This window comes from Lipophrys pholis, assembly GCF_963383615.2.
Source record: "Lipophrys pholis genome assembly, chromosome: 2".
Classification (NCBI taxonomy): Eukaryota; Metazoa; Chordata; class Actinopteri; order Blenniiformes; family Blenniidae; genus Lipophrys; species Lipophrys pholis.
The window spans coordinates 22,961,340-22,977,891 of record NC_137636.1 but is presented as its reverse complement, the minus strand read 5'-3'; the positions used below and the strand labels follow the sequence as shown (position 1 = coordinate 22,977,891).

The following is a 16,552-nucleotide window of genomic DNA, read 5'->3' as shown; positions in this document are numbered from 1 at the left end:
TGCAAAATGAAACACACATTTACATATATAATACATATAAAGCTTTTCCCACAATTCACTGACATGCTTGTTTGGTTCATTTGTGATTTGAAGTTTGTGTGTGTGAAGGTGTGTTATTTCTGTGATGGACTCAGAACCTGTTCCAGGTGTACTCCTCCCTTCAGCTCTCACAACTCGGACTTGGATGAAGCAGGCATTAAAGATGGACTGTTGGACATAGATATGGAAAATACACTTTCATCGTATCATAAACACATGGTTCATGATTGGATAGTCTGTTACCCAAAATATAAAAAAAGAAACTAAACCCAGTCCAAAGTTTTATTTCACTGATACTTATAGTGCTTTATTACAAGCAGATTTAACTCACAGAGCAAGAGTCTGTTTGAGAATTTTACCCAAACTCCTGAAGTGTGACTCCTGAGAGTAAAAACTTTCCTCTTCCACAGCAACTGATTCCAGCTTGTTTACTTCAGCGTGTTCACTGTAATAAAGCAATCATCTGTGGAGCGCCACTACTACAATTAGCCAGTGCGACCAGAGGAAGAATAACAGTCATCTATGTTAGCCTGCCACTGATGGTGAACACATTTCCAAATAAAAAGCAGCTGCAGGAGCGATGAAAACACACCAGGGCGTTGGAGAGAGGGACCGCCCGAGACGAAGCACATGCTTTATCACTCTCAAAAACAAAAACACAGCTGAAACAGGGTCGGAGTACAACTTGTTGATCTCTCAATCGTGATGAATTCAATCAGAATGACAAAGAAAAGCAAATGTGGGTGAATTTAGCTTCAACATACATCAGTTTGATGAGCAGACTATGGCCTGTGTCACAGCTAACTGAAGGAGGAGACAATTAATTATCATGGTCACATAGATCAAGTTAGGTCATCTACAACTGATATTTAAAGTTTCAGTCTTCTCAGAAACATCCATTCATACAATCATCACACTTTCCATCTACTGCAGACTTGATCTAAGTTAAAGTTGCAAAGAAGAAGCAGGCCACTTCCTGGGCGGGTCGCCATTCAACCTCAGCATTAACAATCACACACGCTCACCAGGAGACACATATTAACATATCTACCATGAACATGTACTCCACACAGAATGGCAAGAAGCCCAGGAAACAGGGGCTTTTCGCTGTGAGGCAAGCGAGGAAGCTAATACATCACCCTCCAAGTTAACCACCTCAGTTTACGGACAGCTCCACACAGGAATTAATATTAATTTCATATTTGTGCAATCACAATCGTCAGTCTACATCAACATTTTGTGCAACTCAACTGAAGAAAACTAGCAGGGCTTTTTGCTTGTTTTCTTTTCTTTCTTTTTTAATATAACAACAATAAAAGTGCTTCCGTCCTTCAAACACTCAAGTAACACAACAAGTATTTCTTCCACAGAAGAAGTCGTAGACACGGGAAATTAAATTAAGTGCTGGTACTACCATTTACACACGATTAATAAATTTAATATGGCGATATTTTCTTATTTTTTTCTTGTACTGAGCTATGTAACGATGCAATCTCACGATAAATGTTGTCTTGTACAGGGGGCCAAAGTCACACACTCTGTTACTCCAAGTAAAAAAATATGTGTGGAACACATACAGGATGACAATGTTATTCCTGCACAATGATGTAAGCCTTAGTTGTCATCACCTCTGATTGGATGGGTTGACATTGTTCAGTCTGCATGTATTAACCTTATCGAAGACATTTATGAAAATTTTAACTTCATAGAGTCTGTATTATAGAATCTCCAGAATCAGGATCAGACAACAATTCACTGTAATGCTCTTTGGCCTGGTTCAGATTGTCTGAGCTGGTTTGAGCTTGATTCTCCTTCCTTTGTATGAGCCACTCTTTTTTAATAAAACTCCTTCTTCTCTCCACTTGAGCGGAGGGTGAGGGGAAGTGTTTCTTGAGGCAAAGGGCTTGGAGAAAAACAACACACACCGCCCAGTCCGGCAGGAAGGAGGGAGGAAATGCAATGGGGAGAGGAGCTGGGCTGCATGCCTGAGCATTAGCATCACCGCATCAGAGGTCACAGAAGGTATGCTCATACACAATGAAACACACACAGCACACCAGCTTTAATGAACAGGGGTTTTCTTATTGCACAGAATCACTACACAGGTGATTAAAACCCTTAGCAAGCAAAAATACAAAACTTGCATCACAGCGAGAGCTTTTTAGTTCTAGTTTACAAACGTTGATGGTCAAGGCAGTGCAGACTATGGTGAAGAATAAAGCCGCGGTCCCACCGTACCATATGTGCCGGGACGGGGCGAGGCAGGATGAGTTTTCATACGTCCCACCTGACAAAAGTTGTGGATAGAACCGAAAAAACCGTAACCATCGGTTACGACTTTTCCTCAGCCTTCCGTTGAGGTACTGAACAGGTCTGACTAGGACCGACAACGCAGCCGTCTGCTGACTGGTACTGACGATCGTCACTCTCCACAAGCATGCAGTATTTAAATAAACCCTCCCATTGTTGTTTACGCTGCTTTGTGCTCACAGGGTTGTTTTGTTAACTGGGTTTATTGAAATGCTGCTCCTTTCAGGAGGAGATTCAGCAGGAGCTGGATGCTGATGTTCGAAATGAGAAAGTTTTCCACTGTGTCACAGAGAATGGAGGCTCACTGCTTCACTCGGACGGCCGCCTGAGATGCACATTAGTCCCGCAACTACTGTTGCGTAATGACGTCACATATCTGCGTCGTTCACAACGCCGCCTACATTTTAACCATACTCTCTCTCTGGTGAGAACCACACAACAGAGTTGGGTCTTGGTGTGCTTTGCCTTACCGTACCGCCCCGGCCCGCCCCGCTCCAGCATGTACGGCACAGAGGGACAGAGGCTTTAGTGAAAAAGTCACTGAGACACCGTTTACACGACAATGCTTCAAGTGAAATTGCATCATTTGTGAATTTTCATTTGAGAAAACGTCCGCATTTACACAGCAATGTTTTGAATAGGAGGTATGTTTACACAGGAACGGCAGAAATGCTAAAAACAATGTAGTTTTCACATCGGGCCACTAGTGGGTGATATTGTTTGTTTTTGCAAAGAAATCCCACACAAACACATGCAGCAGAGAACAATTCGCTCTAAACATTAACAATGGGAGCTCACTGACACTAGTATGGGCAGACGACCAAGTTGGATTGTTGTCACGGCGACTGCCAACTATAAAATTACCAAGTCCCAGGAGAACATGGACTGGGAGTCATGACAGTCTGACACATTATTCTGATTGTCCAGCTACTGAGCATGTGCAGAAGAAATATTTACTACGGCCGTGTGTGTGTATGTGTGTGTGTGTATGTGTGTGTGTGTGTGTGTGTGTGTGTGTGTGTGTGTGTGTGTGTGTGTGTGTGTGTGTGTGTGTGTGTGTGTGTGTGTGTGTGTGTGTGTGTGTGTGTGTGTAAGTTGGAACGTCTCTACAATAACTTGGATAAAGTTTCTGTAGAGCAGTGATTCATTGCTGATGCTTTATTATAATCTCCAAATAAAGGTGGATTTCTTGAAAACATTCTTCTGGATTTGAGAGACTCACAATAAATATTTGTCTTGTAAAAGGCGCACACGACCTTGCTCTCTCAGTAGCAGTGATTGAACAACACATTGGAAATCAACTCTACAAATACCGAAATGTTATCAGTGTGTTCAATGAAAATAATTCACTTAAAGCAAATGAGTGTGTTTAAACACTGTGTGTTACATCAAGTTAAGGTCATGTTCACAGTGACGGCTCTCTTCATCATTTCCTGTCATTCTGCATTGTTTGTCTTGACCTTTGACCTATCAGTTCCTAAATTCCAACCTTCGTGTTTCCACATTGTCTTTCTCTTTTGAATAGTTCTGTCTGACACATATTGAATTTAACTGGATACTTTATGTACTTTTTAGACAATAAAGAACCAAAGTGATCCGCTTCCTCTGAAACCATCTGTGACTCGACTTACAATATGTCCTAATACTGTGAGGTATTCAGGGTGAATCCTGGTGTATCTGTGTGTATTCACCTTGCCTGATCCCTACGTGTGTGTTTGCTTATCGGACTGACCGGTGTACTGACCTTTGCTTGGCTGCACCACTTGGGACTTTTTGTCTGGTAGAGTAAAGTTTTATCAGTGCATTTATATAAGAGTTTAGAGTTTACTATAACAATTTACTTTTGCTTAAAGTCTCATTCAACTCATTTTGACTTCATGAAATCAGCCAGACAAGTGGAAAGTCCTTCAGAAAACACAGTTTAGTATCCTGTGCTGTGTGTTTTAAGCATGATTTCAGTGTATCTTGACTGCAGACTGTGTGCAGTCCACCCAGATACCACCTCACTCCTAAAGGTATTGGAATACAAAACCACAGATCTGAGAATCTGCAACATTTCATTAGAGCAAAGCACGTCCAGGTTTCCATCATGTTCTGGCAGTGAGTATTTAGACCCAGTCAGCAGGTATGAGAGCAGGCAGCAGTGTAGAACACAGACCAAACTACAGAGCGGTCTAAAATAAACCGTGATAACATGCTGCGAAGAGGAGATTGGAAAAGAATGTTCCACACACAAAGGAGGTCACTGACCTGGGTTGTGTTTCCAATTAGATCTTTTCCCTTCAAAAGCCCCTTTCGGTTTGTTTCTTTAACTTTCCTTTTACTTTGTGCTGGACTTCAGATGATCTTGTATTCAGACAGATGTGCGTACACCTCATGTACATCCAACACAGTGCAGTTTATTAAATAACTTTGTGTTAGTGTTGAATGTCACAGTGCAGTGAGATTCCGATGGGAGGCTAGTGACGGATGCTATTTGTAGCCAATGTTCAATTGTTATAAAGATGGTTGTGGGTCATAATTCCAACATTCAATGTCTGACTAATAAAGTGTAAAACACAACTAAATGAAAAGACAATCCTGGCTTACACAATGTATTCAAGTGAAAATGGAAACGTTTCGTAGCTTTTAGAACAGTAATCGGAGTCACTGAAAACGCAACTTTTAAAAGAAATTCTAACTTCGTCTCCGCATAAACGGAGGGAAAACACAACTTTCTGAAACACTGCTACTGCACATGAGCACCACGACCATATATAACGGGAGTGATGCTTGTGATTAGGACTTCAATAACGACGAGTTGATTGGGTGTTCTCCAGTGTTTATTTATTGGCTGCACAAGAGATTAAGATAAATTAATCTTCTCCTCATTTGCCTTTGTGCACTCTGGTCCTAAACATATTTACAGTGTTCACCCGAGCTGCTCTGTGTGCCGACGTCACAGGGCGCGCCTTTACTTGCAAATCGCGCCAAAATGAATGAAACTATACAAGTCTCCAAAGGTTATAATAAAGGTCAAAACAAAACAGCTCAGCAACATGACACCATACAACGATAAACAATATGCACCAAAAACTTTGACATAAATTACTACCTTCATAGAGAAAATAGCGTGATATTGCAGCAGTGTATCATCCTTACCCTCAGCCATAAAAACCAACACTGAGGAGTATAAGGGAGGAACTATGGAAGCCCGTGAGGGACAACCGAGACAGACTGCAGAAAGGGGATTCAAAACTAAAGCAAAATCAATAAAACATTGGCAATAAAAATAATCTATTGAGGTAAAATTCACAAATACTCAACAGAGCAATAACAAACATGAATTGAACATAATAATTAATAAAGTGCATTCTTTACTCCATTACACATAGTAACTAGTTGTTGTGCACATGCTCAGTAGCTGGACAATCAGAACAATGTTTCCTCCAGAATGTCATGACTCCCAGTCCACGTTCTCCAGGGACTTGGTAGTTTTATAGTTAACAGTCAGTGTAATAACAATCCAACTTGATCGTGTGTCCATACGAATGTCTGTCTTCTTTCATTGTTAATGTTTAGCTTGTTGTTGCCTGCTGCATGTGTGTGTGGTTTCAATATAAAAACAAACAGCACCCACTAGTGGCTAACGACATCGTTTTGAGGTTTTCATGTTTCCGTGTAAACATGCATCATTTTCAAAACGCTGCCGTGTAAACATGAAACTTTTCTGAAACAAAAAATAAAAACAATGCGTTTTCATTTGAAGAGTTGTCATTTACACGGGACCAAAGTCACACAGTACGCTACACTAAATACAAAACAATATTAATCCCAAAACCAAAATCATTGTCAAACTTTAGTCTAATGTTTTGAAGAAGTCATGTTTTTAAACTAATTGGTTTCCCTCCTTCACAATGAGACGATGTTAGGAACACAGCTTGAAGTGTTAACAACTAAACATGCTGTTCATGACTAACAGGGAAATGGGAAAGTTCTTGCAAAAAGTTTGTCCCAATTCTGGTCAACACTGTTCCAGTAAAATGTTAGATGACAATTTGGAAGTGTTCTGATGTATTTTATGTCACAAACAAGGTTGAAACCTTATGAGCTTACCATGACCACAAACTTTACATGACCAAACCTAAACAGCAAATTACAACCACATAAACAACTTCAGGATCTGGCAACCGGAAGTGCAAAAGTGCTGAGTCATTTCCAGGTTTTAAAACCGATTCCTGCCTAATTCCATTGTCCCATCATCATGTGTAGCAGCTGCTACAACATCATTATAACACAGGACTGGTTGGAGCCACTAAAGTGCAACTTTGGAAATTCCCACCATCTGATTCCCAAAGATTTCCATCTTTATAACACGAAAGCTCCGACTCGCTCACATCTCGCTTGTCCACATTGTAACAGCATTAATGTTTTGCGATACTCAAGATGGTGTAAAACTTGGTTTGACATTCCTGAAAAACATAAAAACCCTGAACACTTTTAAACGGGCCTCATTGTGTCCAGTTAGATCTTCACCCTGGAAAGTTCAGCGATGAGAGAGGAACTGCCAGCAGGCAGAGGTCACAGATTACACTCACACACTAATGTGACAGAGAACATCCTTCTTTAGAGCCTCTGTGTTAAATTACTGCTTCTGTCACACTTTCTTTCACTTTATTTGTTCCATGTTTCACTTTCTTATTGTGTGTGAAATAAATTCAAAGGTTTGGGCCTGATCTACTAAAGGTTTGCACATGCACTTGTATGAACAGACAGAAGCCATGTTTGTTTTCTGATTATGGAAAATTGTTCGTGTCTCTCAGATCACACAAAATAACTGATAAATAAGCTTGAAAACACTTGCAGTATTTAGGATTATAATCCTACAGCCACATTGATGGAGAGATGAAGATCTGCAGAAAAACCTGCTTCTGTAATGATCACTTCACACTGGGTTGCTTACTTTAGGTCTGTTTACACAACAATCAAGTGAAACCGAACAATTTTTGCATTTTCAAAAGTTTCACGTTTCTACGGCAACGTATTGAAAACTAGTCTGTTCACAAATAAACAGCAGAAACACTGAAAACGATGGAGTTAGCATGCCAGGCCACGGGTTGGATTCGTATCCAATTCGTATGGACACACGACCAAGTTGGATTGTTATTACAGTGACTATCAACTATAAAACCACCAAGTCCCAGGAGAAGATGGACTGGGAGTCATGACACTCTGAAGGAAATTTTGTTCTGATGGTCCAGCTACTGAGCATGTGCAGAACAACTAGTGGTGAGCATGCACAGTCGCAATGTTTTGGAAAAATTGTATTTTACCCTGTTTCCACCGAGTGTTTTTGAAAAGTTCCACCTTGGAAGACGTTCTCGAAAAGTTTAGTTTTCAGTGGCTCCAAGCACCGTTGTCATAGAAACCAACTCCCAACACACTACGAAAGTTGTCCCTGTTTACTAGAGAACGTTGTTGTGTGACTTCATGACTTCATAGATCATCTGCTGATTGAGGCTGAACTATCTTTGCTATGGTTCAAGTAGCTTCTGGAACAATATCAGTAAGTGTCCAACAATTACTTCACACTACCACCTAATCATAGGTTGTAAACATTGTTACTGCGTTCTTGGTCAGTAGTAATAGAACTTCACTAGGTTGTCAATCTTTATGTACACACTCATATCAAAGAATTAAGTTATTTTCTGATCACATTTCATTCAGCTGCTGGATTGTTATTACATTTATCCATCCACAAAGAAAGGATTAAAGTGTGGCTGTATAGGTTGTTTTTTTAATCAGATATGTGTTCTGTCCACAGGAAGTTGAAAGCATCAATTTTGGAAACCAGCTTCAAAAGCAGATGATCGGTTTTTACAGCGAAAACACAGAAACACTGACGTTACAGACCCACACCTCATATAACCTGCACGCGCTGACCGAACAGACAACAATTACTGGGTCGTGCTTTGTCCTACAGAAGCTACAGAGTTTGTTCAGGCTTTGACAGCAAATTTTCACATTCTATTGTAATTTGTTGTTTTTACAATTCAGCGTGATCCTAAAGCAGAAATTCAACTTTGTCATCAGTCCACACAAATGACTCACTCCTCACCAATCAGTCATTTTGAGCACGACGTTGCAACATGTGAATATCATCCAAACAGTAAAGCATGGCAGAGGGAGCATCAGAAATTTGGGGCTGCACTGATGTGTTAATATTCATGGTGGTAAAATTAATGTATTAAAGGATCCTACAGGGCAATGTCAACCAGTTAAACTCAGTAGGAGACAATGAATCTAACCATGAAAGTACATCGACTAGAAAATTACCTTAATGAAATGAAACACCTTTTGGAGTGACCCTGTCGAAATGTCAATAGAAATACTGTCGAATGAGTTTACAGCAGAGATACTAGTAATCTGACTGAGCTGACGCAGTTCTGTCAGGAAGGAATTCCTCCTGAACATTGTGCAACTCTGATTCATGCAATCATTAAAAGACCCTTCAAACTGTGATTAAATCCAGAGTTTCTTCCACAGGACCGTGCCTGCTTATTGATCATGTTTGAGAAAATACGTGTATTGAAAAAGACTTTTCCCTCGGCATCGAGAGCTTCTCGCAGCTCTTGACACACTTCCTCAAAATATCAAGTATCAGCAGCTTGTGCGTCCACTTAGGACACACACTGCGACATGGCATGTGAGACTTTATCACTGTGCAGAGCCACACAATACGCCGAGCGCTTCAGTAACACCCTGATCTCTAATGCCACGGGTCAGCGCACAAGCTACAGTATGGGTAGCACTCACAACGGTGTAAATCTACTGAGAGTAACAGTGAAGATGTTGAATTGTAGCTTTTGAGTAGAAGAAACTTTTAGCTTTCACCTATTGGACTTCCACTTTATAGGGTCACTAATAAAGCTGAGGGGGCGTGAGTTTTGGATCGCATTCCTCAAAGGCAGAAATTCCAAGTCTTTGTTGGGAAGGAGTGAAAAAAGAGAAAAACCTCCTACTGAAAGACATGTGATGTTTTTCTTTTATCTTTGTTTTTACTTTACTGTCCTTACTTTATGTTCCATTATGTTATTTCTTCATTTCTTTTATCACTTTGATTCCGGCTCTAAACTTTACCCTCGTTTTTAACAACCCCCTAATTTAGCAATTTTTTGTGCCCCGTTGTGAACGTTTCTTGTTGTAAACATAGTTTACAACAAGAAACGTCCTAAAGGTCTTTTAAGAATATTAGAATAGAATAGAATAGAATAGAATAGAATAGAATAGAATAGAATAGAATAGAATAGGAATACTTTATTAATCCCGGGGGAAATTCGTTTTTGATTACTTAATGGTGACTACTATGATCCATAAGCCACCCTCCCGAAGAAACTGACACATGCTACAGAGTAAACACACAATCAATCAATCCTGCCTTTAATTACATCAAAGTTCTTTGGACATTGAATTCGTGACTAAAGTATATTTGCATTTTAACAAATCCATTTAACAGAGACTTCTACCTATCTAATCTTAACAAGTCCTAAGTCCTTAATTAAGTCCTAATCATAATTTTAACATCAATTTAAGAAGGAAGTCAAGATTGGTCATTTTGAAGCTGTTGTGTAAACGGACACAGAAAATGCAATGAAAGTTTTCCATTTTCATTTGAAAACGTTGTTGTGTAAGCGGGGCCTCCAGCTCAATTTAAAGTGAAACTTAACCATGGTATTAATCTTAAGGTGAACGTTAGTTTAGAAGTGAATTGATCATGATCTGATTCTAATCTGAACTGGGACTGTAATCGTACTGAGGGTATAAAACTTAAGTTGGGCGAAAGTCTCAGAACAAAATGAAGTATCTGGGTCAAGACGCGGTGCCCGAGTGACATCCACCAGCATTACCTTTGACACTAAACTGACCAGTAATTAAAGTACCGAGTACAGAACAGAGGCTTCATGAAAATCCATCTTACATTGAGCATATATGAGAGTTAACATAGTCTGGTCTTGAAACAACCAAAAGGTTTTCATCCTGAAGGGAAGACTAGTGCCAATGAATGAGTGTGCACTCAGGCTGACGTCCTCACTAGGAGAGAAGACCAAACACACGTTTATTTTCGTTTTAGCGGGATAACATGAATATGGGTTTTCATGTTCTGCAGAATTGCACCAGCCTTTACCATAACTACTGTCTAACCAACATGAGGTCTTGTCCTTCTGTTCTGCTTTGGAGATCAACCTGGCTGCACAAACATTGAAATCAATAAACTTTTACAGATCGGACTAAGTTATGGTTAGAATTAAGGTAAGTAGTTATGGTTAAGGTAGTGCATTAATTAATTCTACTGACGTCATGTCCACAGAAGGCATGAATATGTGTTTTAAAGGTTTTTGGTGACATTTTGGATTTGGACCTGGATTTTTAACTCTAACCTTAATTTAACGACTAATCCAAACCTAACTTTAATCTGTCTTTACTGACATTGTTAACTTTCGTCTCTATGGTGACACATGTCCCCACTAGTACAATGCACGCACACACACACACACACCACACACACACACACACACACACACACACACACACACACACACACACACACACACACACACACACACACACACACACACACACACACACATACACACACACACACAGTTATAGATTATGGCTGTGTGAGGATCTCTGCGGCTCACCTGTCGCTCCGAGCCGGGAGTCGTCCAGCCGGGTGAGGGAGGAGGACTTCCTCTCGGCCAGCCGGGTCCGGACCTGCTCCCGGACCCTGCGAGCCTTGGCCAGCGGGTCCTGACACAGTCCGTCCGCCGGGACCGCGTACGTGGTGCAGGGGAAATTGGGCTGCAGGGCGGACAGGAAGCAGCCCTCCGCCGCCGCCGCGTTCATTCTCCCGGAGGAAAGTGCTTCAGTTATCCGCTCAGAGAGGGGCGAAGTCCGGGGACCAGTGAGGCTCCTGCGCTGTCCTACACCCACCGACTGTCCGCTACGGAATGGAGAGAGAGAGAGAGAGAGCGAGAGCGAGAGCGAGAGAGAGAGAGAGAGAGAGAGAGAGGGCGGGACACTGGAGGCTGGGATGGGTGTTAGGGAAGGACCCACCTGCTTTCAGCCCACTCTACCCCCCCCCCCCCCCCCCCCCCCCCCCCTCCAGGCGCCTGCACAGTTAATACATCACTTCCAGTTTATGAACAGAGCCTGCCGTCTCCGAGAAGTTTCAGGAGACCGTGTCATGACATTTGTTAATTCAGAAAACTGTTTCCGCAAAACACACGAAAAACTTGTCAAAGTGGATGGGATTTTGTTGAAAAACATAAAATGGAAGGGACCAACAGAAGCAATACCAGGCACACACACACACACACACACACACACACACACATACACATAATGTCATCTGAAAAGTTCCAGTGTTTATATTGTGTTGTTCTCAGCTGCAAGTGTGTGTATATTCTTCCCAAAAACAAACAACAGCGCCCATTAGTGGCCCAACATGAAACTACATTTGTTTTTAGTGTTTCTGCTGTTTCCGTGTACCGTAATAATGCTGTTTTAAAAATGTTTCCACGTGAACACGAAGCTTTTTTAAAATAAAAATGCAAAAATGATGCATTTTCCCTTGTCTTGAAGGCGTCTGATGCTCAGTTAAGAAAACACTCCTGTCGTCAGTCAGTCTGAGGCAAAAAGACGGGGGAAGAGTCAGGGTCAAGTTGAGCCGACAGCTCAGCTGATACTTCAGGAAAAACAAGAACATGGTTCATCTTTCGGCTCACTGTTCCTCTAAACAAATCACAAACAACACAAGCTCCACAACCAGAAACATGTTTCTGCTCACAGGTTTTCTCCCAAATGTGGCTCGTCTACGGGTACTCTTCCAGATGACCCGGGAGAGCGTCACGACGGAGGGGCAGTTCTCCTGTTGATGGTGTAATTGTTTCAGGGTCCAGGAATGTGGATTTAACTTCAGCCAACATGAGAAAGTGTTGGGGGAGGTCTGGGAGGCTCAGGGAGCGCTGATATGTCAGGAGCCGAGAGGCTCGGGGAGGGAGCCCTGATCCTGACTAACACAGAAACCTTCAAGTTCTTACATAAACCTTGTCCCAACATCTCTCTTTCTCACACACACACACACACACACACACACACACACACACACACACACACACACACTCTTTAGTTGAAGTTCACACACAGATCCGTGATTTGTTTCCAGATTAAAGACTTGCCGTTTCTTCACTTCTTATGTCAGATTTCTTTTGATCCTGTTCCCCTGCTGCGTCGCCCATGTTTCCTTCCCCCCGTGTTTCCTCGTCCCACTGAGAGCTATGTTGTGTCTGTGTCCCCACTCTGTGTTACTGTCCTGACTCCCGTTTGGACAACGATCCAGCTTTTTCCTCTAATTTTACCCTGAAATATCAGTTTGATTCTTCAGTATTCAAACACTGATCATGTATTGGGTGAACAAAATGTCAACAATTCAGTTACAAAGGCTTAAAATGTGACTGAATATTTATTCTCCTGATCCCTGCAGGTCGTAGCTTAAACCCAGGTCAATGTCAGTAATCCTTTTGATTTCATCTCAATTTTGTTGCACCGCTAAAAATGTGAACACAAACAGTGAATGTGGGTAAAAGACCTAAAGAAGGATAAAAATAGCTATAAAGCTTTTTTAAGAAAAAGTTGCTAAAACAATAAAAACGAATGAAAAGTTGCTGAAACTGTTAAAAGCAGTGGAATCTGTTAGGAACTGCTAATATGGCTTAAATACATAGAAAAGGGATCCAAAAGGCAAATATTATAATGGCTAAAATAGATAAAAGCTTTTAAATTGTCTGAAATTGTAAAAAATAAAAAGTGTACAATTGCTGTTGACACTTCTATAACTGCTGACACGGCTAAAATAGTTAAAAACAAGTTAAACAACCACTGATCAGCTTAAAGGACTTAAAGTAGTTGAAGGTAGCAGTGGACTATGCGGTTAGATTTAATCTCTGTCCAAATGTTTGATGGACTCTGACTCTTTGTTGGTCTCTTGACAACAGTCCATCTTATTTCTTATTCCAAACTGTTTGTTTTTAGCTTTTAGCCTCTGCTATCAGCACTGGTGTGCCGTCGAGGGTTGTGTTGGAAGAAGTGACCACACGAGAGCCACATGAGCAATAAAACACATTTACACATTTTATCTTCACCTAGAAGCTCCGTCTCTGACGATAGTTTCCGCCACTCTTCCACTGTTACATGTTCCAAGTGTTCATTTTCAAACCTGCAGCAGTAGATTGCATGTTTCATTAAAAGTTTGCAGAAACGGAAAACGTTTTCTCTGTGTCTTACTGGATGTGAGTTTTGTCTTGTTTTTCATCCTCAAAGATCCAAGAGCTTCACCCCAAAGCCAGTTTTCTGACCCTGATGGACACATTTCTTCATAAAACGCTCAGATTTTATCCTTAGATGTGTTCAGAGCCTCCAGTACCAGAGGAACAAAGCAGCCTGGTGGTGTGATGGTGCCTCCCCCATGTTGAACATCATAGCACAGAATCAGGTGCCTCTACACCATTTGTTCCTAATTTTCTTTTAGTATCCTCTCATCCTGCTTGGTTTGCTGAAATATTGTTGCTTCATTTGCATTCATGAGTAAAGGAACCCTCTCTGTATTTAAACTAAGATTGCTGGAGCTCTTTACTACAGTTAAATTAATAAGTTGATGTAACTCTGCAGGATGATCTCAAGTTTTCAATTCTTTTAAACTTATAGTAACAAATAAAAGATGATTCTTCTCCCTTTTCATCACTGAGAGGGCAGAGATAACAGTCTGTACAGAGAGCTGTCTTTACAGACTAGGAAGGAGCTGGAATTCAGAGCATCTGGGACTAATACTCTCTGCTATTCATCAACCCAACAGGCAGCGAGGCGTTGTGCGCCGAGATAAAGCAGCAGCAGGCTGAAGGAGACGAGAGGGAGGGGCGGCTTGAGACTTCAATACAGCCAACAAAAACAAAACAATGTGAAAGATGTTAACTCCTCGTCGTGTCCAAACGGCACCAGCGAGCTAAATTTAACAGCTTCTTCCTGTTTTCTTTTACAGGAACGAGGCCAGTTTTTCAGCTTGTTCCAGAAAAATAACTTGAGCACATTAAAACACCTTTTATCTTCTTTTTTTTTTTTTTTGTAAGTGGATGGAAATGATAAGCCGGTCACATTTAGCCAACATAAACTAGGGAGTTACCACGGCTTGTTCTCTGCAAAAGTCAGTGATAATTGGGTGTCTGGAAGTTAAAAATCTTAATGTGTCTTATTTACACCTCCACATTGTTTTCTCATCATTTTAAATTCACTGTTATGCACATTTGTATCAAACAGAAAGACTGAGCACACATGCAGCTGTAACATGAAGAGAAACTGACAAATGTATTTAAAAAGTCTTAAATAGGCGAAGTTGAAAAAGGTTTTCAATCCTTTAAAATCAATAATCAATTATTTCAAATCCTCCTGAACACCTTGTCTATCTACAATGGAACATAGACAAGATATAAGATCTTAAATTAAGTAACAAAAAGATGAAAGAGAAACAAAACTACTAACAAAAGAAAGTTCCAGAGTTGGGTCCCCCGGCTAGCTCAGTTGGTAGAGCATGAGACTAACAATCTCTAGGTAGTGGGTTCGTGTCCCAGGCCGGGCGCCACCTTCCCGTGGGCTCACCACCTGCAGGAAGGTTCTTAAATGGTGCGATGTGATCTGGGTGACAGTTATCAGACTGTCACCCCCGCGACCCGGAAACAGATAAGTGGAAGAAAATGAATGAATGAGTTCCAGAGTCATCACATTCCTGGTCAGCCTGCAGTCCACATGTTTCACTAATAGAAATTACATTGAGCAATATAAAATGAAATAACTCTACATAATAGCAGAGGTCGCAGTCAAATTACTCACGCAGAGAGACGCCCACATACTGAGTCTAATATCACGCACAAGCTTGGTTTTACATTGGAGCAGAAAACTCATTCTGGCTGAGGAAGAACGTGCAAACTCCACACATAGACTCTGAAGGGTCAAGATAAACTCAGGGACATAATCACATTGAACTGCTCATTACTACTGACATGAGAAGTGCAATAACTGACTGTTGTATGTGTTTGTAGGCATTTTATTGTTCTCAATTAAAACCCCATTTCTCCTTTTATACATCTATATTGTGGTACATGCAGATTTTAATGCATTTCATTGCTCTATTTTAGATTTATGCATAACTGGAGAAATAGGAGTTTTCTTCATTACAAAGATTAAGAAGGAATTGATTTCTAATCAGCGAACATATTGGAGATCTTATAGACACATACATGTAGATCACACATCTATATTCTGGTGTTCAGTAAGGATATTAATATGTGTGATACCTAAAACGGACAAGATATTTTACTTGGGAAATGTGAGCATAATGTTATAATATAGAAATAGAATGAGGAGCTTGTTCATGTACTGTTAATGGGATAGTGATGAGATTACGATTCAGAGTTTTTTCTTCTTTTAAAAAGAGGCTGTACAAACATTGGTGTGATGACAATTGTTTTAAGATTGATTATTTCTTTTGCAAAAAGAGACTTGACACCGATAATTGTAATTTTTAACTTACTTACTTACTGAACCAGTACCAATACCTCTCCCTCTGCATTTCCTTCGTGTTGAGAATTTTCTCACATCAGAACGTTTCTTTGATTATTTTGCCCTTCATGACAAACACAAAACCAACAGGTTTGCTTTCACCTCAGATCAAAACAAGTATGCTCAGGTTTTTCCATTGTGTAAAATTACAATATACATTCATTAAACTCACCTTAGGAACTTCTTCCCGCATGTTGTGACCTAGATGAGTGTTTTATCAGTGTGGAGAGTTGCACTCGGGGGCGAAACCTTACATCTGCTGTCAGGAATGCTTCTGAAGATGCACACTATACATAATATACGTCAGCTGATGATTGTCTTCTAGAGACTGGGTCATCCCAGCTGTCTTACAGTGTGACATAATAAAGTGATCTCATAATCTACAATGGGAAATGTAGGTAACTGTGAACCTGATGATACATATGTGTTTATTTTAGGAATCAGGGAGAAGCAGGGAGGTCTTTACTATTCTGATATCTGCTACGTGTACTGTTCCAATAATTCCAGAGACATCATCCAAATGGTCAGATTTGTTGTGAAAGCTGAGGCAGCT

The 16,552-nt window shown here is 40.7% G+C and overlaps 1 protein-coding gene across 1 annotated transcript in view; it reads right to left on the bottom strand.

Annotated features, from left to right (window-relative positions):
* Positions 1 to 11,335, bottom strand: part of LOC308106664 (plakophilin-3-like) — a 32,779-nt gene extending 21,444 nt beyond the window's left edge. Inside the window, exon 1 of the mRNA XM_080458540.1 lies at positions 11,031 to 11,335. Coding sequence (XP_080314666.1) covers positions 11,031 to 11,235 — 205 coding nt within the window. The 5' untranslated portion in view covers positions 11,236 to 11,335. The remainder of the gene's footprint in view (positions 1 to 11,030) is intronic.
* Positions 11,336 to 16,552: the final 5,217 nt, after the last annotated feature.